The following is a 26,403-nucleotide window of genomic DNA, read 5'->3' on the forward strand; positions in this document are numbered from 1 at the left end:
TTATTGACCCTAAAGATATTATCTTAATGGATTATTCTAGTATGCTCAATATCAACACTTAAGAGTAAAGTCAATAACAATTTAAATATATTTTTCTTTCTTAATTTTGTTGAGACGTGTCTTAAAAACAAAATTTTATTATCAAACTAATTCACAATATATATTCCTTACATGTCTTCTTATCTGTCTATGGTATATTGGATTCTCATGTGAGTAGGGTTCGAATTGAGAGGACTAAGTATCTTTGTTAATTATATATCACACAACATGGAGTGGATCTAAATTAGCATTAAAAAATAATTAATGTTTTATTTCCATAATTGTTTCTTACACATCTTTCGCGAAATGATTATTGTTTTTAAAATTTACACTTTTCAAATATATTAAAAAGCTTTCAAATTGTACTACGCATTCTCAGAAAAATTGTACAATATATTCTATATTGTATGATTTTAAAATATTAATTCGAGAATATCATAATAGAATTAATGATTATAACGAAAGTAAATTTTTGTTAGGATAGAAATCATAACTTGCGTGTTTATTCACGGTCTTTCATACATGCACATTCATAAAATCACCAATCTACACACGTGTGACTAAAATATACATTCAAAATAACTTTTGAATAAACTTTCAAGTTTTATGAATACTAATAAGTTATTGATGTAATATTTTTAAGGCATATCAACAAACTCATTTAAAAATAATATATATATATATATATATATATATATATATATATATATATATATATATATAAAAACCATAAGGGTAATTCTACTAATCTCTTCTTTAATGATTGCCCCGTGTGTGCAAAATTAAGTTTTTCAGAACATAAAGTCAACGTTTTCAGAAAACTGGCATTAAACCTTTTAAAAAAGTTTTGATTTTTATACTAGTAGAAATTGGTCTTGATACCCCTCATAGATTTTTTAGAGGATTCATCCAAAAGATTCATCCAAAGTCAAAAGCGATCAAAATGAGAGAACCCCAAGAACATAATCCTTGAAAAGCTTCATGGTCCATTTGGTTTCATACGATGTTGTGATGTTGGTTGGTTCCTTCCTTTCCTTGAATGGACAGTGGAGAATATGGAAAGTTCGGAGATGTGTTCCCCCTTTGGCGAAAAGTACGATGTTTTTGTGAGTTTCAGAGGAGCAGACACACGAACAAACTTCACAAACCATCTTCTGAATGCTCTGACTCAGAAATCAATCAGCGTATTCATAGATTACGAACTCACCAAAGGAGACTACATTTGGCCAGTCCTTGCCAGAGCAATCGAGGGGTCTCGTGTGTCAATTGTTGTCATATCCGAAAACTATGCCTCCTCCAGCTGGTGCTTGAAAGAGCTGGAACACATACTCCAATTCAGAAGAACTCGGGGTATGGTTGTTATACCCGTCTTCTATGAAGTAGATCCCTCACACGTAAGGAAGCTGAGTGGGAGTTTTGATAAGTCTTTCGCAAAGCATGAGCTAGACACCGGATCATGTTCATGGGACCCAGAAGCCCACAGGAAGGATGTTTCTAGGTGGAAAGCTGCTCTCAAACAAGCAGCCAATATTTCTGGATGGGACTCCAGATCATACAGGTAGATACCATCTTCCTTGTTCATACTATTCTTTCATTGAAATATGATGAGAGTGTTAAATTTAGGACTTTTGTCTTTTAGAACATCTTCTATAGAAGTTTTTGAGAACATTTTGATATAGATAAGTACATGAGTTCCTTTAATTGAAAAGAATTCCTTATATGTAAAAGTTAGTTTATCCTTATCTCCATCCTCATACCTAACTCTCCCATCCTCTTGAGAATGGGTACACCAGTACTTAGGCACGTATTCACTTATTTACTATTCCAAATATTAATTCTCAAATGAAAATATCAAATAACAATTATGTGAAAAGTTAAATAATTACGAAACTAACAACAAAAAAGTTTTAGAGTCATTTAATAAATTAGAGATGTTTTAGTAATTTAATTATGAGACGTGTATTGAGATTGAGATGGAAATGGGGTGGGGGATGAGGCGAATATATACATACCCATTCTCATCCCCATATCCAATTTAAAAAATTGGGTATTGTCCATACCCACATTAGTACAAAGTCAATGTGGAGATTTTTATTAAAATCGGAATGAGTTCAGACAATACTTGCACGGACACAATACTTGCACGGACAAGTTTATTTGCTATCTCTACTTATAAGTGTTAAGAATCCAAGTATGAGTTCAGAGTTCCACATTGAATAGAAATCAAAATGTCGAGTGACATATAAAGAAAAGAATCCGCAAGCACATAGTCTTAAGGTTTTGGATTAAAGATAGTTTATTGTTATCTTAAGAATAAAAATATTTAGTTATACTAATTAAATTATTTTTTTTATAAATAATTGAAGGGTAAATTAAAAATTATAAAAACTTAAGTATTAGAGAACATCATCTTTAGGGGAAAAACATGCAAGAGAGAGCCTTAAAATTGATGTTGGATTGGGAAACAAAATAAGACCCGGATAAAATCCTTGGAGATATTCTTCACCTACCAATTGGTGAAGTTAGCATGACGATTTAGAGGTTTGGCTTAGAGGTACGGTAAGATAGGAAAACATTGGTGGTTGAACAAAGTAGAGATTATTTCAGATAATTATCCTTGCTTTTATCAAGTAAATTCATAATAGTATTATTTCCCTATGTGTGGTTGGTTTGTTTCATTATTATGACAGAAATGAAGCAACGTTCATCCAGAATCTTGTCAATGATGTATTGCAAAAGCTACAGCAGAGATATCCTACAGATCTAAAAGGCTTAGTCAGCATGAAAAATACTTGTGGAAAGGTGGACTTGTTAGTGCAAAAATATCGAGTCATTGGAATTTGGGGTATGGGGGGAATTGGTAAGTCAACCATTGCTAAAGCCTTGTTTGCCAAATACTTTCCCTCTTTTGATCATGTTTGCTTCGTGGCCAATGCAAAAGAATTTTCGCTCGATAAGCTTTTCTCTAACCTATTCAGAGAGGAAGTTTCCGCATCAAATGTGGTAGGATCAACATTTGATATGAGGAGACTCAGAAGGAAAAAGATTTTGATTGTACTTGATGATATGGATCGCTTAGACGTATTGGAATATTTATGTAGAGAGTATGAGGACCTAGATCCCGCTAGTAAACTCATCATAACAACACGAGATAAGCAATTGCTCGAGGGAAGAGTTGATCAGATCTATGAGGTCAAGAAATGGAAAACCAGACCATCTTTAAAGCTTTTTTGCTTTGAAGCCTTCAAGCAAAAACATCCAAAAAAGGGTTATGAGATTCTCTCAGAAAGTGCAGTTGAATATGCCGGTGGTGTTCCACTAGCTCTTAAAGTTTTGGGTTCATATCTTCGTTCAAAAGGTATCAATTTTTGGGAAAGTACTATAAGAAAACTCAGCTTGTATCCTAACGAGAGAATTCAGAAAGTATTAGAAGTGAGCTACACTGGATTACATGATCTAGAAAAGAATATATTTCTAGACATTGTATTCTTTTTCAAAGAAAAACAGAAAGATCATGTCATTAGGATACTAGATGCCTGTGGTTTTGAAGCAACTAGTGGGATAGAAGTTCTCGCAGATAAAGCTTTGTTAACAATTTCAAATAGAAAGATAATACGTATGCATGACTTGCTGCAACAAATGGGTTTGGAGATTGTACGTCAAGAGAGTAGTGGGGATCCTGGTAGACGTAGTCGATTGAAGGATAATGAAGCTAGGGAAGTGATTGAAGAAAACAAGGTAAAAGAGAAGGAACACTGACCTTTAATATGACATTTTCTTGTAGAAACTGTTGCAAATTTGATGTCATCTATTTCGTGTTTTCTTTTTTGTGTGTTTTACCAGGGAACTGATGCTATTCAGGGCATAGCATTAGATTTGTCTCAAATTAAAGGTTTAATTTTGCATGCTGACACATTCACAAAGATGAAAACCTTGAGATTTCTGAAATTCTACAACACATTGGGTCAGAGTGCTAGAGATACATACCTTGACCTTCCTGGAACTCTTGAGCCATTTTCTGATAAACTGAGGTACATTGAGTGGATTGGTTACCCGTTTGAGTCTCTTCCATCACCTTTTTGCGCTAAGGTTCTTGTTGAGATTCACATGCCACACAGCAAAGTAAAACAGCTTTGGCAGGGGATCCAGGTAATTAAAGAATAGATATGTATGTAAACGTGTTTACATTTTCTTTTGAGTAGTTTCCATTGTGATGGCTCCTTTTGTATTATTTATAGGAGCTCAATTATTTAGAAGGAATTGACCTAAGACAATGCAAGCAGTTTGAGGAGCTTCCAGATTTGTCTAAGGCACCAAGACTTAAATGGGTGAATCTCTCCTATTGTGAAAGTTTGCAGCATCTTCATCCATCTGTTTTATCCTCAGGCACACTTGTTACTTTGATACTGGATAAGTGTACAAACCTCAAGAGTGTTAAAAGTGAGAAACATTTAAAATCTCTAGAGAAGATCAGTGTTAATGGCTGCTTAAATCTGGTGGAATTTGCAGTTTCATCAGATTTAATTGAAAATTTGGATTTAAGCTATACAGGAATCCAAACATTGGACACATCAGGGCGTATGCATAAACTTAAGTGGCTCAATCTGGAGGGCTTAAACCTCAAGCATATTTTAGGAGAGTTATCTTGTTTGACATCTCTCAAGGTGCTGAAGATTTCGGGTAATGAACTGGTAATAGACAAACAACAAATACATGTCCTGTTTAATGGATTAAGGTACCTGCAAATACTATATTTGAAGGATTGTATTAAGTTGTTTGAACTCCCTGACAACATCAGTCTCTTGACACAATTACAGGAATTACGGTTAGACAGAAGCGATTTGAAAAGGTTGCCTGAAAACATTAAGAATCTTAAAATGTTGGAAATTCTGTCCCTCGAGGATTGCAAGGAGCTTCTTTGCCTACCAAAGTTTCCATCCCTCATCAAACACTTACGTGCCATTAACTGTACATCATTGGTGTCAGTGACAAACTTGAAGACATTGGCAACAGAGATGTTGGGAATGACTAAACGCATTACATTCAAGAATAGTGGGAAATTGGATGGACATTCACTCAGAATTATTATGAACAGCCTCCATTTAACAATGATGAGTGCTGCATATCACAATGTGTTAGTAAGATCATATGGGACATACAAAATTTGCAACTATACGAGTGTTGAGCTTTGTTTACCCGGAGGGACTGTCCCTGAGCATATCCATTATCGATCCACTAAGTCCTCCATTACCATTGCACTTCCTTCGCGTTCTGAATTACTGGGCTTCATTTACTCAGTGGTTCTTTCTCCAATTGGTGGAATGAAGACTGACGGTGCTAAGATATTTTGTAAATGCCACTTGCCAGAAGAAGGTATAAAGGCAACATGGCTATATGGTGATATCAGGGGATTGAAGTCGGATCATCTTTATGTATGGTATGATCCATTACATTGTGACAACATTCTCAGATATTATGAACTATCAAAGGTTTGTTTTGAGTTCTGTGTTGCAAATGATAAGGGGGAAGTTGACGGTTCCATCTGTATTAAAGAGTGTGGGGTAGGCATTATAAATGTTTTAGAAGTGCATAGTGTTTTACAAGAGTTGGACTTTGATTCGGATAAGAAAAAGAAGTTGGTGGAGGGAGTGGAGTTGGAATCAAAGCTTGGGAATCAACAACGGGTTTGGAGTGAATCAAGCTCTTCTGATACCTCTGGTATGGAACTCATCACTCCCTTTCATTGATATCTTATAATCTTCTATTAGAATAAACCTTGAATAACTGCTCATAACTTTCTGCTTTAAATTGTCATGATCATTAAAAATTAGGTTGAGATGATCCAAAATATATCTAGAACTCATGGTTCAGATAATCCAGAATTAGGTTGATTTCTGCATTTTTCTTTTTCTTCATTTTTGATTACATTATATATTATGTCTCATTATCTTTTTCTTCCTTTTCCTTCTATTTCTGTCTCTCTTTTTTCCACTTGAGACAAATTACTGTCGTAAAATAATCTGTATCTTTACTAGTGTTGCTTTTGCTTTGGGTGACCTGTTTATAGGAAAGAAAGGGATAAGTTTAGGTTTCAACCAATTATTAGGGTTGTTAAAAAGTATATAAACTGAAATCAATTGATACCAAACTAAATTGAATGATATATAATAAAACTGAATTGTTTAAAAAGACACTGAACTAAATTGTTATATTAGTGTAGTTTTTAGAAGAGGAATTGTTTCTAAAAAGAACGTTTTGAACTAATCTGGATTATAACTTGAGATTGAAAAATATAATCTAAGATTTCTAATGGTAATAATTCAAAACACTTCAGATATTTCAATTAAGAAACAATTTAGAGTAGCTTCATTTTGTTCAATTCACCAAAACCATGATATAATTGAGTTTAATTTAGTTTTAAAATAGTTCACTTCAATTCATGCATTTTGCCCAGCTCTACTAATTATACCAACATTTTACTTTTCTTCAAAATAGGTGTGTTAACATACTATTTTTTAGGAATTATATTAGCATATTTGCACCTATAATTTTCATAGTTATTTTCTTACCCATATTTGCATTTCTACCATACCCATACTCATATTCATTTAACCTAGGTCACTGTATTTTTTTGCAACTTATCATTTTTCTTCTCTTCAAATGCAGAGTCAGACTCAGAGATTATTGTTAAACCAGATTCAGCTGAAAAGGGTAAATCTACTCACAAGGAAACCAAAACTGATTCCAGAACAAATGCAGTAAGTCAAGAATTCTACATTTCATCAACAAAATTGTCCTTCAGGATCTTACAAGTGTAAAAATATAAAATATAAACTTACATTTTATTGTTTTTTTAATTTTCAATTTTGTCAAACTATTATATTGTGCAGCTCAAATACGGAAGTAATAAAGAAGCACCAGTTAAATCAGATGCAACATTGCATGAGAGCGTGGGGTCACATTTAGACAATGAAAATGAGTTTAGAGAAAAGTCAAGTAAGTAATTTATACCGTGGTTGATGTATCACATTAGCTACTGATATGACCAAAATAACATGTATGTGGGAGACAATCTTCATTGCATGAGCTAGCTTTTGTGCTTGTGTTGGTGATGATGACTGTTAGACTTTATAGAGTCACCTATTATCAAAACTTTTATGAAACTAACTATCAATGTCCAGAGTGTTGATAAGTTGGTTAATTTAGGATTTATTCATAGAGAATCATTTCATTGGTATAATAGGCTTCCATCTAGTCTGTTCTTAGAATTTTTTATGAATAAGTATAGTTTACCTATGTGTCGGTTTTGGTAACATGAGTTTTGGTCTAGTTTCTATAACTGAAATGTCAAGTTGCATAATGATGCCTAATATGAAAGTTTTTATAAGAAAAAAACAACTATCAATGTCCAGTAAGCTGAGGGATATATGTTGCAGATACAACATTAACCACTGACATAACCAAAATTATATATGTATAAGTGAAAGGTGACTCTAACTTTCGAAGTTAAACTAGACTAAACCCCAAAATATGTACATACCGTTAGTTAAACCAAACACTGACAAAGGTTTTCCAACAAGAACCATATTCTTTTTACTTTTGTTCCTTGGTTGCAGCAACAATAATTTCACGAAAATCTCACGACCCTGGTGAGTAATCTTTTATATTTATTTTTCTATATCATAATTCAAAAGTTTTTTCTGACTCACCTATATGCATCTATGATTTGGGTTTAGAGTTTTGGTAGAATGTTATTCTAAGGGCTGTGTATGCTTAGAGGCTATCAGGCTCAGACACTCCTCTTAAATGACGTGTCCATATCGGTCACACATCGGACACCGACACTCGTAGGACACATATCGGTGGAGTGTCCAATTCAAAAAATATTTATTGTATTTCTGACCATTCTAACACAGTTTTAACACAATTTTAAAAAGGAGAAATACATTAATTTTTAAAAACTCAAATTTGTTGTATAAATTTTTATTATGATTATAAAAGTAAGGAACAAATCTTTCTGTCCCAAAACAAAATCTGAAACATACTTGTGCGTATAAATTTTTATTGTCAATTTATATAATTCATAATTATATATAGATATGTGTCCCAGTGTCCTATATTTTAAAAATTATACATATCTTCCTGTTCGTGTCGTAATAGTGTTCATATCAGTGTTTGTAGCTCACAGGCCATAGGCTTAGGCCCCATTTTTTTGGGAATATTTCTGTATAGTGTATTTATTTATATAAATATATATTTTGTTTATGACTGCATATTTCTTATTATAATGAAAAACTAATTATGAATAGTTTTTGTTTGTCATGTAATTAAACAAATTTAATAAATATTAGATACTCTGATGGAGCATTACTAATTACTAGTTTTATGTATAAATTTATGTTGTCTATCAAAACAATTGCAATTTTTGCTTGCTAATGCATGCAAATTTTGCTATTAGATCATTATTTCAAACGATGAGAAAGTAAAATGAAAACTGTCAAGATAATAACATTTCAAGCACCAAAAATACGAGATGTTTTGATTCAATTATCAAAATATTGTGAAGATCCTAATTAAAAAGGTAAAGACATTTGTTTAACTTATGAGATTGGAAATTTTGAATTTTGACTAAGAATGAATTTTTGGTCTGATATGTTGTGTGGTTGTTCTCTCTAACTTCTCTGTTTCTCTTCACTTTAGATTTACTCTACTAGTCCCTCAAAAAACACTTATCTTCTAGATAGTATATTAAAGCATTAATAATGGAGGGGATAAAATTAGAATAAACTATGTGATGGAACAAGGAGAAAATTGGACAAGTAGACTAAATCCATTATTGAGGAGAATCACAGATTGCTAAAAGTCTTTTCATGCATGTGTATCTATCTTTTTTGGGTTTACTTTCTTGCTGATTCTTTCTTTTCTCCTACTCATAATTCTACGTTTAGTCACACAATCAAAGGTAGTAGTTATGGTTGAGCTAGAGAACACTGAATCGACTTGCAAGGAAACCCTGAGCACTGCTAAAAGAAGTCCAAAAGAAAATTCTAGAGAGTCTACAGAAATTGTAAGTATCTTTTATTTTGAAATTTTTTATCATATTATTTGAAAGTGTAAAAAATACAAAACGTAACTGTATCATATTATCATGAAGAAAAAACTTAGGTATATGAAATGTCCACTTGTTTAGTCGAAGAAAAAACACTTGTTTTGTCCCTTTGAAGTGATCTTTAATAACAAGAGGCTGATATCCCTTGTGAAGTAATATCTGTTATGCCTTTTTACCTACACAATGATTTCTAATAAATTTCAGGTAATAATGAAGAGTATGTTTAAAACAGTATATTAGAGAGTGTTTAATAGTATTTATCATTGAAGTATTTAACTTAGTGAAACTTGGACCTTCTGATTTCACAGGTGGCCAATGAACATTTCACACCACTTCAAGCCTCTTCCCAAGGGAGCTCTGAGCACTTGCATGATAGGTTAGACAAATCGAATAAGCAAGTTGTAGAAACTCATGATACAGATAAATTTGTTACTGAATACTCATCCTTTGACCTTGAGAATTGCCTCCAACAGTTGGATGAAAATCCATTTGCAATCCTTGACTTACTCTCTAATGAGCCATCTCCTTCACTGAAACAATCAGAAACTTGTGTTCAAAAGGTAGCTCAAGCAAATGATGCTACAACCATCCTCAATGAGTTCCGAACCTTAGTGTTCTCAACTTCGTTGCTAAAGAAACTTCCAGACCAGTCCTATCGGCAACAAATTGAAGAATCACTACACAAGCTTAACACTTATCGTAGAGAAATTACAGAAGAGCAAAATGAGGGTTTAGAAACATTTATAGAGCTATACAATAAAGCTTCCAAAATTTCTCAAGATAAGATGTTAACCGAGGATGAAGAAGCAAAACTGGCATCTGAGAAGAGGGACTTGTATAACAAACTTCAAGATTCTAAACTGAAAGTTCAACAGTTTGACACCACCATCTCAACTAGTAAGTATGAGATTGAAAACCTCCAAAAAAGGCAAAGGGAAATCCAGGAAGCTATAAAAAAGCTTCAACAAGAAAAGGAAGCCTTGGAAAAGGAGAGGTCAACACTAGAGTTTTTATGCTCAGAAAAACAAACAAAGAAGAACGAAACACTTGAATCAGTGAAGCATATCTCAACTTCTGTTGTTTACACAACCAAACAATTAAAAGAACTTGTAGAGAAAAGATTGAGTTTGGTTTCAGCTTACGAAGACCTCAAAAAGCCATATCAAAGAATGAAGACAAAGCCCCCATTTTAGTCTTCTTTCCTGAGGTTTTTTCTTTTGATGTAATTTTTGTTTGTATCATTCCATACATAAGTTTCTGGCTGTAAATAAGTGTAGTATGTTCAAGATGATAGCTATTTGTGTAAAGTGAAATTTGTATGAATGATGTACGAGGTTTCAATTAGTATTTGACCTCAAGTTTTAATGTATTTTGTAGGGATTGATTCAAAATACTATGGTTGTTGATAAGTCACAATGTTTAACTTACAAGTGCTATCACTCTTTTACACTATCCATACTAGCTAATGTTGAAACTTCTTTTATGCATTTTTTCATGGGTTTTTCTTTAATAATTCGTGTTCACCATTGTTATCAAACCAAACAAATTTTGAGTTCTAAACTCCATTACATTTAAAAAAAGCATTAGCAGGTGTAGAAATGGGTGAGGTGGGTTGGAGTGCAAAAGAAAACATCAGTTGCTGAAGCCTGCAGCAGTGGTGAATCTATATAAACACTTTGGTGTTGAATGTTTCTGCTGCAGTTGAGATTTTAAAATGTCAGGGTATTTGCTGTTTTTTTTACTGCTATTGAGGTATTCTTAGGACCTTTTTAAAGGTTAGATCATAAGCTAAGAGCACCCTCCTCATGTTTGTGTGGAGGATGGGTTTAGTGGGTGTGTAAGCTCAATTCTGCTGCTATGATCCTTTTTTGCAGGGTTTTCTTGTTTCTATTGCTGCAGGCATAGCCTCTTTATGGCTGCTCAGCGGTATAAGCAGTGTGTGGTTTGTAAACGGGTTGGGATACCCCTAAAGTATCCCTCTTAATTTAATTCATTCATTGCTGATCAAAAAAAAAAAAAAAAAAAAAAAAAAAAAAAAGCATTAGCATGTAGAATGTCAGTCACGAATATTGTTAACTAAAATTACCTTACTCTAAATAGAAAATGTATAATTGTTACTATATAAATTAAGAGAGGTTCTTGCAGGATAAAAAAAGTTAACAGCATGGAATGAACATTTGTTAAATTTTATGAAGTGAATGTAATTTTTCCTAATTCTATTAATCATTTCATATAATTGTTCAAGATACTTTGAGCGAGAATTTCGGATCTTGGTAAAAGTCTCTTCATGTTAATCATGTGTATCTATCTTTTTGGGTTTACTTTCTTGTTGCTTCTTTCTTTTCTCTAACTCATAATTTTTCTTTAGTCACACGTTTAAAGGTATCAGTGGTGGTTGAAGTAGAGAACAGTGAATCTACTTGCAAGGAAACCCGGCACTGCTAAAAGAGGTCCCAAAGAAACATTCAGAGTCTACACTTGCTTGTTAGGATTATTTCAATTTTCAAATTTCCAACCATTGCAACTGTGAATATGACAATTATTATTTTTTTGAACTTGTATTAAGAAATGGACTTTAAACCTAACTCAACTTCATAAAACCGACTTCTAAGATGAGGTTTGCATCCACTTATATACTATGATATGTCTAATCTCTAGTCGATGTGAGATTTCCAACAACTTGATAGCATCCTGTTGAGAAGTCTTAAGTCCTCAGTTCTATAACTGTTGTTGCTGTAAGGGAAGCATTGCACAATCATCTGGCATTCTCGGACACTGAACTGTAACAAGAATTAGCACAACTTTGGAATGCATAGAAGAGTCATTCAAGGAGAAAGTTTCTCCTAATGTTGCAAAGCTGGTTGAAGGCATTGCTTCCTCAATTGATGATCTGTTCAAGGACTTTGCCTCTACTCAAAAAGTGGTAGAAGATCACACCAGCCGTTTTCAACAAAAGCAAAAGCTTGTGCAGCAAGCAAATGAAAGATGCTCAGAAACAACAAGAATTAGTGAACAAAGAAATGGGGCAATGTAGGTTTGAAACCCAACACTTTGACAAGGAGGCTAAAGATGGTGTCTTTTCCAATGATAATAATGAATAAAGAGGTGGAATTCCTTAAATGAATACTGGTGAAGAAATTTACTCATCAAAGTACACTAAATAGTCTTACTTTTCATGAAACAAAAGTGGCTTTACGATTAACAGTTTCACAAACTGTCTCTTTCAGACATTCACTCATAATCACCTTAGAACTAGCAATATTTGTGCTTGCCAAAAACCTTCAGCAACGATTCAAAATCTGTCTACTCCATTCGTTACTTTTTGAAGATTTTGAGTCCCCCTTCTGAATTCAGAAATGATGAATTATGGGAATCTGACCTGACAACAAGGAGTGGTTCTGGAAGATTTAGCTGGTTCAAGAATATTCAATTTAACAAGTTCATCATGCACTTACTAAAGTAAAGACATGTTTCTAGATTAACATTACCCATAAGTATAATTTTCTTCTATTAATTTAGATTTTTTTATAGAGAAATTTTAGCTAAATATGCTATTAGCTAAGTCTCTTGTCTTGCCAGGGGACTGAGGAATAACATTACATTTCTCTCACAGACTAGACTTGCAATTGAGTGCTCATACTTTTAATATAATGTCTAAAAGTTTCATAGATTATACTATGTCCCAGTCAATTATCATTCAGTTTATTTGCACTCCATTTTCTCTGTTGATATTGTTCAATGTTGCTTCCTGCTAATATTTGGCGATGAGTTCTTCCTGCAGCTTGACCAATATTCAGCAACCAAATTCGAGAACCAAGAGTTGGTCCCCATAAGTTTCGAAGGCTCGTCATATTCCACTAGTTTCCCTTCAGTAACCAGCAAAATAAAATGAGGAAGCAGAGAAGACTAGATAAAAGTTGTGATATATCTGAAAATTTGAAAGGAAAAGTAATTAACTTGTATACCATGAGACAGGACCATGACCATGTCACTATCTATTACAGTTGGAACTCTGTGAGCCACAGTTATGACTGTGCATTCTGCAAATTCTTGTCTTATCACTTGTTGTAGAATGGCATCTGTTGCAGAGTCGATGGACGCAGTAGCTTCATCTAGGACCAGTATTCTGTTCCTCTTAAGTAGTACTCTACCAAGGCAAAACAGTTGGCGCTGTCCCAAGCTCCAATTTCCACCTTCGTCACTCACTGAAAAAACTTGTCAAAATTAAACTTCTATGGTTTATTGGTTTTAAAATCTCAGTGTGATAAAGCACACTGCCTAGTTTCAGTCACTTTGTACTTTACTCAAATGTAGAAAGAGCAGAATAGTGGCATGTATAACACTATATCAGAAGTCTGTTAACTCACCAGAAGAGTCCAAGAGACCTGGTAGCTTGCTGATTGTTTCCTTTAGCTGACATTTCTCTAAAGCCTAAATAATAATATACAAATAACATCTTATCAAACCTGCTCTTAATGAACTTTCTCATGAAAGAGGTCACAGATTTATTAGTCACAAAAGTTTAAGCTGTGGAGCTAGTCCATTCACCTTCCATATTTCATCATCTTGATAGAAGCCTAGAGGGTCCAAGTTGGTCCTAATGCTGCCCTTGAAAAGAGTTGGTTCTTGAGGGATGATGCTTAGCTTCGTTCTCAAATCCTTTAACCCCATCAAGCATATGTTGATCCCATCTATTAGAATATCACCTCTTGAAGGTTCAACTAAGCGAAACAAAGCACTTATAAGTGTAGTTTTGCCACTTCCAGTCCTTCCAACAACTCCCACTCTACTCCCTTCTGCAAACGTACAATTTATACCCTTGAGAACTAATTGAGCATTTGGACGATATCTAATCTGAAATCAATGTATAAAAAGCAGCAATAAGATTTGAAGTTGTCTGTCCAAATGTCAGAAATGAAATGAAGAAAAAATTGCAAGTATAGGTTAAAAAAAAGGACAACAATACAACTGTACCAGAATAAAATCCATTAAAATATGTTATGAATTTCAAGATTTCATCTCAGAACCAATTAACAATAAGTGAAGTTGTCCAATAAATATATAAGTAACATTCCAAGAATTGTGGCAGGTGATGTTGGCCTTCCCAACTTCTCCCTCCACATATGCCTCTGAGAACATGCTAGCCTACCACAATAGATAATTTACCAAGGTGTGCTATTAGTTATGATTCCTTGTCAGAATTTATGGCTGCTTGCCTTCTTTCATTGTATTCTCTGCTATTTTTTTCTTTTTATCAGCAAAGAATGAAATTAAATTAAGAGGGATACGAAAGGGTATCCCAACCCTTTTACATAAACCAAATCACATTAAGAATCACCAAGAATAAAGAGATGAACAAACACCCCAGAAGCAATAGATAGATAATGTTATAAATAATACATCCTCAATTACAGCCCTTAGTGACAATTTAACATAATTTCTAATTTATATAAACTAAAAGCAGAAATCTAATAATATACAGTTATTAGGCAGATTCTATTCATCAAATAAAAGGAAACAAAAATAATAAGGGGTCCTGTTACCAACATTGATTACTCCTCTTACCTCTAGCCCTCGAAGATCGATCCTACCCTTTGATGGCCATGAAGATAGAGGTCTGTTATCCTCCACAATGGCAGGAGGCTCTGATGGTATGTGAATGAATTGCTTGATTCTTTCAACAGAGATGATATGGTCTGACAACATGCTAAACATCCTACTCCAAAATACTTGGGATTCTTTTAGTGTCAACGCATAAGAAAGAGACAATCCCACAAGACCTTACACAACAGGAGAATTGTCCAGAATTAATGGTTTGTTAACAATCTGAAATTTTTTTATCATGGTAAATAATATTAGTACTATGTATCATTACCAGATGATACAGATCCCCTGGGAAGTAGAATCAGTAATAAAGCTGCTGTGAATACTGTCAAGTTTTGAAGTATTTCAATCCTTAAAATTGACCATTCTGTGGCCACATTAGAGTGAAAGAACACTGCTGCATCCATGTCCACAAGCTTTAGGTAGTTGTTGAAAAATCTGTTCACCATGTTCAATGCTCTTACAGTAACCACTCCAAGTGATGTCTCGGCAGCAAAATTCATGACAGGAGCTTTTGTGGTTCCATTTATCCTCATCAATTCCCTTGAAGAGGCTTGATAATATCCCTTTTAAAGTTAAATAAAACACATAAATATACATATGAAGACAAGGAGTTGCTAGATCCATGATCTAATTAAGAACCGAGAATGGGAAGCTAATAATGTTAGAAGACGTGCCTTTCCTACATCTATTGTGAGCATCATATTTAATGAATAGACTCAAGATTGATACGGTCTCAATAGGGTATAGTTAATATTTAAAGAGCTCATTGATTATGGTTTCCAATATGTCAAATTGTACACAGTTTCCCTTAGCCCCATCAAGAAGTGAAACAAGAATCCCATGAGAAAGACCATAAAACGATAGGTCAAGGTAATTTTAAATTCTTGATGATCTAGATCCTTTCCTTTTGAATTGTTCTATGTTGTATTTATCTAGAACTATGGTTTTCTATATAAATATTTTGATAAGGCAATACAATTCTACCAAATAAACATTAGGAAGTGAAGAAACCTGAATGTATATTGATGCCACTGTAGCCGGAACAGCAACAATAAGAACTTGCCATGTGATGGATACCATTGCACATATTGTCACTAGAATTTCAGATGCTACAAATGATACTATAGTGAGAGAATAAGGAATATCAATGTCCAAAATACTTAAATCTGAGGAAGCCTGATAGAGAGAGAAAAAAGGACAGGGAGTTACTTAGATACTTATGAATAAACAGATGGAAATATATATGTTAATACAATTAGGAAGGAAGAAGCCTTACTCGGGTTAAAATCCTTCCTACAGGGGTTGAGTCAAAGAACAACATCGGAGCATTGAACATAGATGATGTGAAACTTGAGAAGAAGGCTTCAGAAGCTTTTAATCCAAGATTAGCAGCTAGGAAAGACCTTATATATATAAATATAGCACTAAGAAATGAAAATAATGCGTAAACTCCTATCAAAATGCCACTGGTTACTTTTGGAATTTCAATAGCTAGAGCAAGCCAATACGACGATGCAGTCTGCAAAGCAATAAAAGCAAATTCTGCTAACATGGTTAAACAAAACAGGAATGAACTCCTGGAAAATGAAATATAGTCCCAGAATTGTTTCCACCCAACAGCACCAATCACTTTTTCTTCTTCTTGGGTAAGTTGTGCCCCAAGTTGTCCCTTGGTAGAAATCACCTCCTCACTTTGATTTTTAGTGAGATTAAAACTTTGAGATTCTTCAGGATGTACCATAAATTCAATATCAGAATCACTAGTATTTTCATATTTTTTATCCAATCCTATTAATGCAGCTTTATGGGCACTCACAAGCTGTTCAAAGGCAGTGCCAGAGGACTGGAGATCTTCATAACTTCCTGATTGAGTAACTTTTCCATCCTCCATTACCTAGAATTTTCATTATAATAGTATATTTACTAATGTAATATAAAAAAAAAACATAGGAACCCAAATGAGATGTTTTACCAGGATCGTATCAACTTCTGAGAGAAACTCCACTTGATGAGTCACAAGAATGACTGTTTTCTCTCTTAAAGCAGTCATGACACAGTCCTGTAATTTTTTAAATGCAGCAGTTAGTTTGATTCACCAAAATCAGGATTAAGGCAATAGTTTTACTATAATTAACAAGATATAAGTGTTATTTTCTTTACATGGAACAGAATAGCAGCTGTTTGTGCATCAACTGCACTGAATGGGTCATCAAGGAGATAGATATCAGCATCATTATAAACTGCTCGAGCTAGTTGAATCCTTTGCCTTTGTCCTCCACTCATGTTAATGCCTCGCTGGCCTATTTCAGTAAGATCACCATGGCTAAAATCATTAATATCCATATCTAAGGCACAAACTTTAGTGGCAGTCTCATATCTGGTTTTGTTCATTGGCTTTCCAAAAAGTATATTATCCCGAACTGTCCCACTTTGTATCCAAGAAGTTTGAGAAACATAGGCTATGGTGCCACCAACATTAACCTGTTTACCATTATTGTGAAATTTTAGGGAGAAAAAAGTGTTGTATGCCAAGGAATTTGGATTGACAAAAAACTGTATTTGTTTGATTAATAACTCACAGTTCCTGAGATCTTGGGAATTTCTCCAAGTACAGCATACAAAAGAGATGATTTTCCAGCTCCAACTGGTCCACAAACTGCAATTTTCTGTCCCCATTTGATTTCTAACTTCACCTCTCTTAAAGTTGGGGACACTGATTCATGATCCCAAATGAAGTTGCCTTCCTGGATTTCCACTGCATTAACTGAACTCTGCTTTATATTTCTTCCATAACCATTAATACTACTTAGCTCTTCATCAAGCAAAAAGGTATTGAGACGATCAAAGGAGACCTTAACTTGGATCATAATAGATAGAGCCTCTGGGATCATTCGAACAGGTTCTCCCATTATCCTCAATGTTGTAATAACTGTGAAAATGGTCCCAGCATTCAGTGGGGCACTTTTGAAAAGAGCACACCCAAGGAAAACAACAGTAGGAACAATGGTGGGATTCATCCAATATAGAAATGCCCCATTGGCTTTTATGATCTGTACCTTAGTCAACCATTTGAATTCTTTAGCACGTAGGGACAAAACTATGTTCTTGAATTTATCTTCCCAGGATTGTAACTTGATGATTTTCATACTATTTAGAATTTCTGAAGTTGATCTGAGACGCTCATCTTGTGCCATCATGAATTGTGACTGACAATTGTGTATGATCTGTGCAAATGGTACATTCAGAAGTCCACAGATGAGAAGAGGGACTAAACCTGGAAGAGCACCAGCACCCACAACTCTAAAAAGGATAATGATGGACAAAACAAGTTGAACTGCGGAAGTCCATGTTATATGAAACCACAATGGAAATTCTCCCAATCGATATGCATCAACTGCAATGTAATTCATAACTTCTCCAGTTGAGTGCCTTGTCCTTGCTGAACTGGAAAGCTTTAGCAGTTTCTGATACACTGCCACCATCAGAGCTGATCTAATTTTCATTCCTGATCTCCTTGAGCCAAAACTGTAATGTCTCTGACACAGAGATTCAACCACTTTGCTGAGAACCATAAAACCCAGTATGGAAAAACCTTCTATGAGATCTGCCTCAGTGTTATTTGTGTAGTTTACAAAAGCATATAGTATTAGAGGAGAAATTATCATGCAAATACTTCTGAGTAATGCATAAAATGCTATTAATATGTTCTCCTTGGAGAAGGTTCTAGCAACAGACCAAAGAACCGAGTTTTTGTTGTTGTTATTGCTATTATCCCTTACAAGGGGTTCCCATGCATGCATAAAAGCTTGGTAGGCCAAGTTAGCTTCATCTTCAGGAAGAAGAAATGGGATATCTTCAAGAGCTAGTAGCTTTGAGTAACCCAGTCTGAGTAAAGAATTAACCCAAGAGAAAGTCAACTTACTCAGAAGGGTAGCACGCCCTAGTTGTGTTTGTGTAGTTTCAACTTTCTGAGCAATCAGAGGCTCAGATAAACTAGTATTGTCTTCTTGGTTACTTTGGGATGCAACAAAATAACCGAGATTTTGGAAGGAACAAAAGAGAAGTAAGAAATGTACAAGCCATTGTAGCATTTCAAACAGTCCAATTGTGTACTCTTTGAACATGATTTCAATGTTGAGAGCAGAAGCAAGTACACAGGAAGATGTCCACCAGATAGAGTTTAGAATTTTGATCCATTTGTTTCTCTGAACATGCAATGAAACTGTAAAAGAAAGCCACACAAATGCTCTGAAAATACAAGCTAACCAGCTCTTCTGATTCCACAACCTCAAGCCATTGCTAAAATGTGCAATGCTAATGAGACCACAACAGACTGAGACAACTAGGAAAACCCAGTTTTTTCTGTTGCTACCACATGCAGAACTTCCTCTGATTAATGAAATAAGCAAAGACGTGTAGAAGACACCCACGAAAAGTAATTTTAAAATGTCTATTATGCTCGTTTGGGAGCACAAAGAAGTGAAATCAAAATCTCTCAGACAAGTCCATGAGAAATCCGCTGCATATCCAGTAACAAAGAAACACTCTTAAGTTCATCACTTCTAAAGGTAACATTTCAAATCATTGTTGGGCTAATAAGAAACTACATCATATTCAAAATCCAAAGACAGCTGCACGAACAAGATGTATTGGAGATCTCTTTATTGCAGAATGAAATTGAGAACACATGACTCCACATAAATTGAAGATCTTCAACTCAATACAAAGATTTACATACAAACTTATGGTACTTAATTTGAATGATCTTGATGTAACATTAGTATATTATTTTAAAATATTGACACATCCTTTTATTTTTTATTAACTAAAATTTATATTTACAAGTCTTAACATTGTGTTGCAATGTTTCCTTGACTAGAACGAGATGAAATTCATTTTAACAATATAGAGTGCAAAAGGTGCATACATGGTTTGTTGAAGTCCTCCATTTCATCATTTAGGCTTATGTCAATTATAATTAATTTAAAATTTAGATATTATTCTGTAGGACAATAATTCACCTAAATTCTATACCATGAAAGGTATTATGCTCCTCCTGCCAAAACAATTTGTGTCTATTTATGTATACAATGTAACAATGTGTCATCTCTAGTTTCCAATAAAATCTTCAAGGAGAACATAGCTAAATGAATGCTACTCATTTGATGACTAGAAAGACTACAATGCAAGAACCTGTAAGGTAATATGATATAGCTCACAAAAGAAAAGAGAACTAAAGTGTAGTATATACCTATGTTAATCCCAAAGTAAGTCATTTTTTGAGCTTGAATGGCTTGCCCTTTTGCAGCAGAGTAGTCTCTCTGTCTGTGTAGGGATGCTCAGTTTTTAAAGAAAAACTCACTGCAAAAGTTTACTCCTTGCAGAGCAGCTTCATGTTTTCAAATATATCAATAAGTAGCATATTCTTACTATTATGCTACACTATTAAACAACAAATAAGGAAATCAAAATAATTGCTAAATTAAAAATAAAACATCAATTATATTGAAATCATTCAAAAATATTGTATTTTTTTGTCTATTTTAATGTGAATGGTCGCCTAATTAGAGCAGTGATGGACAGCAAGTCTCTTAAGATCAAATTTCCTTTTCTTTTGGCTATTAACATCACTGATGGTTGTTGTTAGTGATATTTTTTTATTCATAGAAATTGAACACGGGCATAAGAAAGTTTACAACATTTTATACTCTACTCAATCAACTGAGCAAGGCTACTGATTGTTTTTCTTAGTTTTGAATATTCTTACTGATATTTTGGGAGTTTAAAACAAAAATGAACACTGAGTAAAATTTCGGGGACAATAATAGAAGTTTTCAAATTTTCTATTTACTGTAGTTTTGTTTATAACTTTGAATATTGCTTGCAATTAATTTTGAACACTTCTATAACAGGTTCTTGAGACTCTATAAGATGAAGTTATTTTTGCATGAGTTTGATGTTGATATGCACAATAAGATTCGTTATTACTTACAACATGTAGAACTTTTTGTTATAAGGTAAACCTATAGTCTTGTAGACACTGTCAAGAAAACCTTTATATGAAACTATGTCATAATGTGTTCGCATCATATGAAAGAAACCAAAACAAATATTCGCAAGTGAAAAGAGAACTTTTAAGGCCATCAAGTTGGCTCAGATAAATATTAGCCATCAGACAAATAATCTGACGAGGCCAATACTAGGACAGACATAAATTCTGGTTGTTGCTGTTGGCTGTATGCAATTTTTCACAGATTGTGAAATATTTCCATTGTTTCTATGTAAATTGTGTTTTAATGATTAAGAATCACACCCACTTAAAAAATTGTTAGTTTGACTATTAAAAAGTGGGCTTTTTAAGTCTAACATAATGAGTTCTAAAGAAGAGATTTACGCTCACTTATATATCATGAAATGTCTTTATCACTAATTGATGTGAGATCTTCAATAAAATGTTCTTATCTTTCGTCGATATAGCATCTTCAAGATGGACTATGCTGTGAGTGATCAACTTTCTGCCTCATGACTCTTTGAAAAGCCAACGGATAGGACTGTTGTGGTGAATCTCTGACGTTTACACGTGACTTTAAGGTTATATTCCAGTGAAATAGTTGAGTGCTAAATGGTAGCTTTTGTATGTAAACCCAATGGATTGAAGTTTTTATCTTACTAATCTTTTAAAGCCTTGGTTATATAATTGAAATTTATAATAAATAAATACTTTTAAAGATTCAAATTACATTTTGAATGTATAATTTATAGTTTAAAATTGTAGTATAATGTTATGTTATACTAAATTGAAATTGATACACTAAAAAAAAATAGAATGTAAAAATATCAAGATAGTTGTTTTAAAATTGAAATGATTAGAGAATGGAGAAATATTTTTTTTGGCTACTTGACACAGTTATGAAATACAAGAGAGAGAAAAGTAAACAATACCTAATTAAGAGAGTAAAAAAAGTGATATTTTCACTTTCCTTATTTTGTAGATTGTTAGTATATTAGATTAAACGACAAAAGGAAAGAATTGGAATATATACACTCATGTGAATTAATTGGATACAAAATAGAAATCTTTCAAAATAGTCTATTTTACTGTGGAAACTATTATAGTTAGTGGAAGATGTTAAAAGGGTCTATATCAATTCGTTGCTTCAATCTGATTATATATTTAGGTTTTGATCTTTCAGTAGTTTTGCGTTTCAATAATCTTGCAGTGTTTTAATTACACAAAAATGAATAATAGTTGTTCCTTTGTTAGTTTATAGTAGAAAAAACTATATTTGGGATATTGCTTAGTTATCTTAGTTTTTTTTTTCAAAAGTGGCGTAATCATGAAACATATTGAAGTAATTAAAATAGAGGAAATCAAAGATAGACAGTTTTCATGTGTTAAAACAAAATGAGAATAAATGATAAACCTAAGCAGAGAGGAGTTGTAGTCTTGAATTTGACAAACAATGACTAAAATGCAGGAGGTACACACTAGTCAGAAAATTTGTATGGTGCTCAGAACAATAATCCACAAATTAGGGGATGAAACAACTCTCATTAAAAGACAAAAAATTGGCCATTCAACTATAAGCAGCTCATTTTCAGTGTATGCAAGCATCATTTTAAAAGGGTTCTTGTCAAATGTTCTCTGGCTGTAGCCCAAGCTTGAGTTAGTGTCTGCAATATCCAGAAATTTTCTGTTAGATTGAAGATCAAGTACATGCCATTGTTATTCTAAATTCGGCTTGCAAATATGTGTTATAGAAAAATTGCTATCAAAAGGTAATGTAACTTCAGGGAATAACCTAACCATCTTTGATCTATATGGCATATTTTGTGCATTTTGAGTTGTTCAGTACAAAAGAAATCGCACGTTAAGAACAGAAACCAAGCCAAAACAGAGTTGCATTACCTGCTCTGACAAGGGCGCATCAGCATCCAAGCTATGAGAGGTCACTTTTTCAGCAATAAGAGGTCCATTTGTTTCAAGTATCATCCTTCGATGAAAAACAATAATTAAAAAATTAAACTACTTCTCTGGGAAATAAAAGTTGTGGTTAAGAAATACATGCATACCCTCCATCAACAATCTCATCAAGACACAATAGAATGAGATCCAAGTTCTCAAGTGCCTCTCTTTTGTCAACATTGCTCCTGTATAAAAGGCACACACAGCACGATCAGTAAAGGTGCATCAAGTTTTAAATCCATATAATAAAATACAACTAAAACTACCTCAATAGAAGGGTGACTGCATCAAAGAAACCTTGAAGTACCGATGCTAAAATGAGCTCATTTTCATCATCACCACCAGTAACAAAGAAATGCAGGTCTTGTACAAATTTGTAAATAATGATATTGTTCTCAAGTAGTGTTACCTCAGCTGCAGATAGATAATTGTAAACGATAAATCAGTTTCAATAGAAACATGAAGAATAGCATATTAATATCATTAGTATGTTATGCTGAGAGCTGCTTTCGTTGAAATATCGATTTCATGTTCATCCTAGCAAGGGAAACAAAAGAAAGATCAATCATGCCTAGGGTTGCTAGGGATATTCCCATCATATGTTTTGAGATCAATATAGTAGTAGACTACCGTGTGTATCACTTATCCCCACTAGTGACAAGCTAATAAACTTTTCAATCTTATTTCTCATCGATTAATATAAATCATAAGGACAAACCAAAATACTACATATTATAGTAGTACGGTTGACCATGGCAGAACTTTTTATACATATAAAGCACAAAAGGATTTTCATAAAAGCAAACTGATAAACACCCAGGCACTTTGAGATCCCTCCCTTAAAAGCTAGTCATTATTAAGAGGGGAAAACCAAAACATTAAGTACTCCACTAAGCATCTTATACCGCTCGATGTGAGACTTAAACATCCCTTAATACCTACCCTGTGTCTATATCATAGCACTGCTATTGAGAGTCAATGTCCAAGGAGCGACACTCTACAATGCTTAACTTGGCCTTTCTGGTCAGTCCTTCCATAGGTAATCCTTTTGGAGACACCAGCAACTAATACAAATTGATAAAGCCATAAATGCTTAGGGAGAACCAAGTCACTTAAGTATTCCACTGAACATTCTACACTTAGGCATTATCAAAGAGGAACGCACAATTGAAGAAAATAATGGCCCAATCTATTTCTGAACTTGGTGTGCAGCAGACAGGAATGCACAATCGTAAGAATGTTCCAAAAGAATTCAGAGAATTTTTGTATATTAATGCGAAAACACCAACTCATATGACCATGTGTGACAGTATACAATTTAATCTATGATATAAAAACGTCATGAAAATACTTCAGTTTATTTTTTAGTCCAAGGTTTAACATTATGACTCGTATTATAATAATGTCAAGATATTGGCTATGTACAGAAGTTAATAGAATTCTTAGAAAAAATACCCACAGACAGAAGTAGTTAAAGATCAAACCAAAGAGTAAAATAGATTAATCAATAACCAAAACCTTATAACGTAAAAAAAACATTGATTGATATGGCCACCTCTAGCACCTAATACAAAACAAAATGATCATAGATATGGTTGTCAAACTCTAATGCTTACCTTCTGTTCGAGCATTTGTCTTAAAAGTCTTACTAAATACAAACTTCTCAAAAGCTAACTTTGAATGGTTTGTCGGCCAGTCATCCGAGTAATACTTGACTGCCACACGCTTCCCTTCAGAGTCCAAAAGAAGAATATTTTTTATCAAAGGACACAAACCCTACAAATGTAACAAAATAACAGCCAGTCATTAAAGGACCACTTTGCTTATCACAAATCCCTTGCATAAATATCCGAAGCTTCTCCCCAATGAAAGCAAATGCAAGCAGAGTGAGTGCAACAGCTTCCTTTTGAAATCATCATTCATGGGAAAATAATAATCCGTAATCAAGATTTCTTTCACTAGTTGGCATTACCTACCAAGTCTGTATTCACACTAACTTCTCAACAATATGAGGAAAAAATAGGAAGGTGAAACGAATTAAGCTTTTCCAGTTAGTTAAAATTAGCTTATGTATAGGTAAAAATCAGCTTTTGAAGACTTTAAATGAGACAGCATCTATAATTAATTTATGCATAAACTAATTTTAACTTGTAGAAGAAACCGAAGTTGTTTTACCTTATTATTTTCTTTTCAAGTACTTATTGAGAATTTTATCCAAAAAGAGCATAAATTGCAATGTTAGCAAAACTTCTGCTTACGACATTTAACATTGAAAATACATGAAAACCCTTCCAAGTCGAATAACAGAGTATCCATTACAGTGTTCACTTCATACAATAATGTACAAATATGCTTTCCAGCACATTCACTAATCACCATACTTTAGTGTGCATGAAAACAATAATTAATCATTGAATCCCTTCTCTTAATTATCATCAATTCTACCAGGAGCAGGTACCATTTTTTCAAAAATTGATGCAAACCCAGAAACAAATCAACACATTTATGCCTGAAAGTTCAAAAATTAAAGACTCGGAGGGAAAATGTTACAAATAGATCTGAAACGAGAGTAAACGTACATATCAAATTAAAACACCCACTCACACGTATATCATTATTCAAATTCCAGATCACTTGATGATCCAACAAACAGTAACAAAATAAGAACTTTTTGGAAACCCAATTCCTAGATTTACAGGAATAAGTTCGTGCTCCAACGGATCCATTACGAGGGAAAAGAAAATCAAAATTCAATCCATTTCATAGTTCTTCGCGAACCTATCATATTTAGCTAAATATGCCTACAAATTGTGATGTGTGCACAAGATATGAGATGAAGATTTCGCAGAGAGAAAAAGAAGCTTACTTGAGATGCCATGTCAGAGAGAAGACACAATTTTGCACTGCTCAACAAAGTTTGGAATAGAAGATCTGTGATGAGAGAGGAGCAAATAAGAATTAATTTTAATAAGAGAGAAGGGCAATTTGGTAAGTAAAAATATCTCTCCTTTGTTTTTGTTGGAAAATATTTCTCTTTCATATATTGATGCTCTAATTTCTGCCAAGGACAAAAGCAATTGTCTCAAAAATAACACTCACAGTTCACAAACCCCAAACAAAAACTGAAAATATAAATTCTTGAATATTCAACACTATCTTTGTCACTACTTGTAAAAAACTACCCAGAAAAATTATGGGTAGTATTTAGTAATATTCTTCAATTTTTCAACATTTTAGTTGGACTAAAGTGAATGAACATTAAATTTTACATCTTTAAATTAGTTCAATTTGATTTCTTTTAGATTGTCATTAATCTGAAATTGTGGATGAAAAAATGGATCATGAGAGAGATTTAACTTAATAAAAGAGAAAAAAAAATAACTTTAAATCTTAAGTATGTACTTCTTCAAAGTGAATGGTTGAAGTGGTGATTTTTTAAAGTGAGAACAAAATCTCTATTTTAAAATTATTTTCATCTTCTTATTATATAATTCTCATAGACTTATATCGAAAATTTTAATTTCCTATTTCTCTGAAAAAGGTATTTGATGAATTTGGTCATAAATTTAGACTATTGAACTGTGATTAATACTGTAACCATAGAATCTTAAACTTAATATACTTCACTATAATGATGCCCTTATGAGACCGGATTTTGAAGTGTGTTTCACGAGAATCGTAG

At 33.5% G+C, this 26,403-nt stretch overlaps 3 protein-coding genes across 6 annotated transcripts; 1 reads left to right on the plus strand and 2 right to left on the minus strand.

Moving 5' to 3' along the window:
* Window positions 1–813: 813 nt before the first annotated feature.
* On the plus strand, window positions 814–10,626 carry LOC137818689 (disease resistance protein RPV1). Of its 2 annotated transcripts, XM_068622251.2 has the most exons (8): window positions 814–1,597; window positions 2,730–3,777; window positions 3,883–4,188; window positions 4,278–5,757; window positions 6,706–6,797; window positions 6,930–7,035; window positions 8,988–9,106; window positions 9,457–10,626. In XM_068622251.2, exons 1-8 carry the CDS (start codon window positions 1,095–1,097, stop codon window positions 10,339–10,341), a joined length of 4,539 nt encoding a protein of 1,512 aa, XP_068478352.2. In that variant the 5' UTR covers window positions 814–1,094; the 3' UTR covers window positions 10,342–10,626. The 2 variants fall into 2 exon arrangements, with proteins under 2 accessions (XP_068478352.2, XP_090152381.1); XM_090296255.1 differs by lacking the exons at window positions 6,706–6,797; window positions 6,930–7,035; window positions 8,988–9,106; window positions 9,457–10,626 and having other exon boundaries at window positions 930–1,597; window positions 4,278–4,774; window positions 4,857–5,010.
* Window positions 10,627–12,632: 2,006 nt separating this feature from the next.
* On the minus strand, window positions 12,633–20,348 carry LOC137819539 (ABC transporter C family member 8). Of its 3 annotated transcripts, XM_068623420.2 has the most exons (12): window positions 20,007–20,348; window positions 17,335–19,274; window positions 16,916–17,236; window positions 16,728–16,814; window positions 16,032–16,649; window positions 15,767–15,931; window positions 15,024–15,318; window positions 14,714–14,928; window positions 13,697–14,002; window positions 13,516–13,579; window positions 13,114–13,353; window positions 12,633–13,014 (listed from the first exon to the last, which is right to left on the minus strand). In XM_068623420.2, exons 1-12 carry the CDS (start codon window positions 20,029–20,031, stop codon window positions 12,884–12,886), a joined length of 4,407 nt encoding a protein of 1,468 aa, XP_068479521.2. In that variant the 5' UTR covers window positions 20,032–20,348; the 3' UTR covers window positions 12,633–12,883. The 3 variants fall into 3 exon arrangements, 2 of the variants coding, with proteins under 2 accessions (XP_068479521.2, XP_068479522.2); XM_068623421.2 differs by lacking the exons at window positions 12,633–13,014; window positions 13,114–13,353; window positions 13,516–13,579 and having other exon boundaries at window positions 13,747–13,944; XR_016516192.1 differs by lacking the exons at window positions 12,633–13,014; window positions 13,114–13,353; window positions 13,516–13,579; window positions 13,697–14,002; window positions 14,714–14,928 and having other exon boundaries at window positions 15,180–15,318; window positions 15,767–15,876.
* Window positions 20,349–22,148: 1,800 nt separating this feature from the next.
* On the minus strand, window positions 22,149–25,750 carry LOC137818610 (coatomer subunit zeta-2). Its single transcript, XM_068622135.2, has 6 exons — window positions 25,588–25,750; window positions 24,338–24,497; window positions 22,988–23,135; window positions 22,829–22,906; window positions 22,665–22,749; window positions 22,149–22,429 (listed from the first exon to the last, which is right to left on the minus strand). The coding sequence occupies exons 1-6, from the start codon at window positions 25,597–25,599 to the stop codon at window positions 22,370–22,372; spliced, it is 543 nt and encodes a 180-aa protein (XP_068478236.1). The 5' UTR covers window positions 25,600–25,750; the 3' UTR covers window positions 22,149–22,369.
* Between the last annotated feature and the right edge of the window lie 653 nt (window positions 25,751–26,403).

This window comes from Phaseolus vulgaris, chromosome 10 (assembly GCF_051622355.1).
Source record: "Phaseolus vulgaris cultivar YP4 chromosome 10, ASM5162235v1, whole genome shotgun sequence".
Lineage (NCBI taxonomy): Eukaryota > Viridiplantae > Streptophyta > Magnoliopsida > Fabales > Fabaceae > Phaseolus > Phaseolus vulgaris.

Coding starts and splice junctions, on each gene's coding strand:
- LOC137818689 (XM_068622251.2), top strand. CDS start 1,095: ATGGAAAGTTCGGAGATGTGTTCCCCCTTTGGCGAAAAGTACGATGTT. Junction 3,778..3,882: donor AAGTGATTGAAGAAAACAAG/GTAAAAGAGAAG, acceptor GTGTTTTACCAG/GGAACTGATGCTATTCAGGG. Junction 6,798..6,929: donor CTGATTCCAGAACAAATGCA/GTAAGTCAAGAA, acceptor TATATTGTGCAG/CTCAAATACGGAAGTAATAA.
- LOC137818610 (XM_068622135.2), bottom strand. Junction 22,750..22,828: donor GATGAGATTGTTGATGGAGG/GTATGCATGTAT, acceptor TTTTCATCGAAG/GATGATACTTGAAACAAATG. Junction 22,430..22,664: donor ATGCGCCCTTGTCAGAGCAG/GTAATGCAACTC, acceptor TGGATATTGCAG/ACACTAACTCAAGCTTGGGC.
- LOC137819539 (XM_068623420.2), bottom strand. CDS start 20,031: ATGACTTACTTTGGGATTAACATAG. Junction 16,650..16,727: donor CAGAAGTTGATACGATCCTG/GTAAAACATCTC, acceptor TGAAAATTCTAG/GTAATGGAGGATGGAAAAGT. Junction 13,354..13,515: donor AGGTCTCTTGGACTCTTCTG/GTGAGTTAACAG, acceptor AAGTTTTTTCAG/TGAGTGACGAAGGTGGAAAT.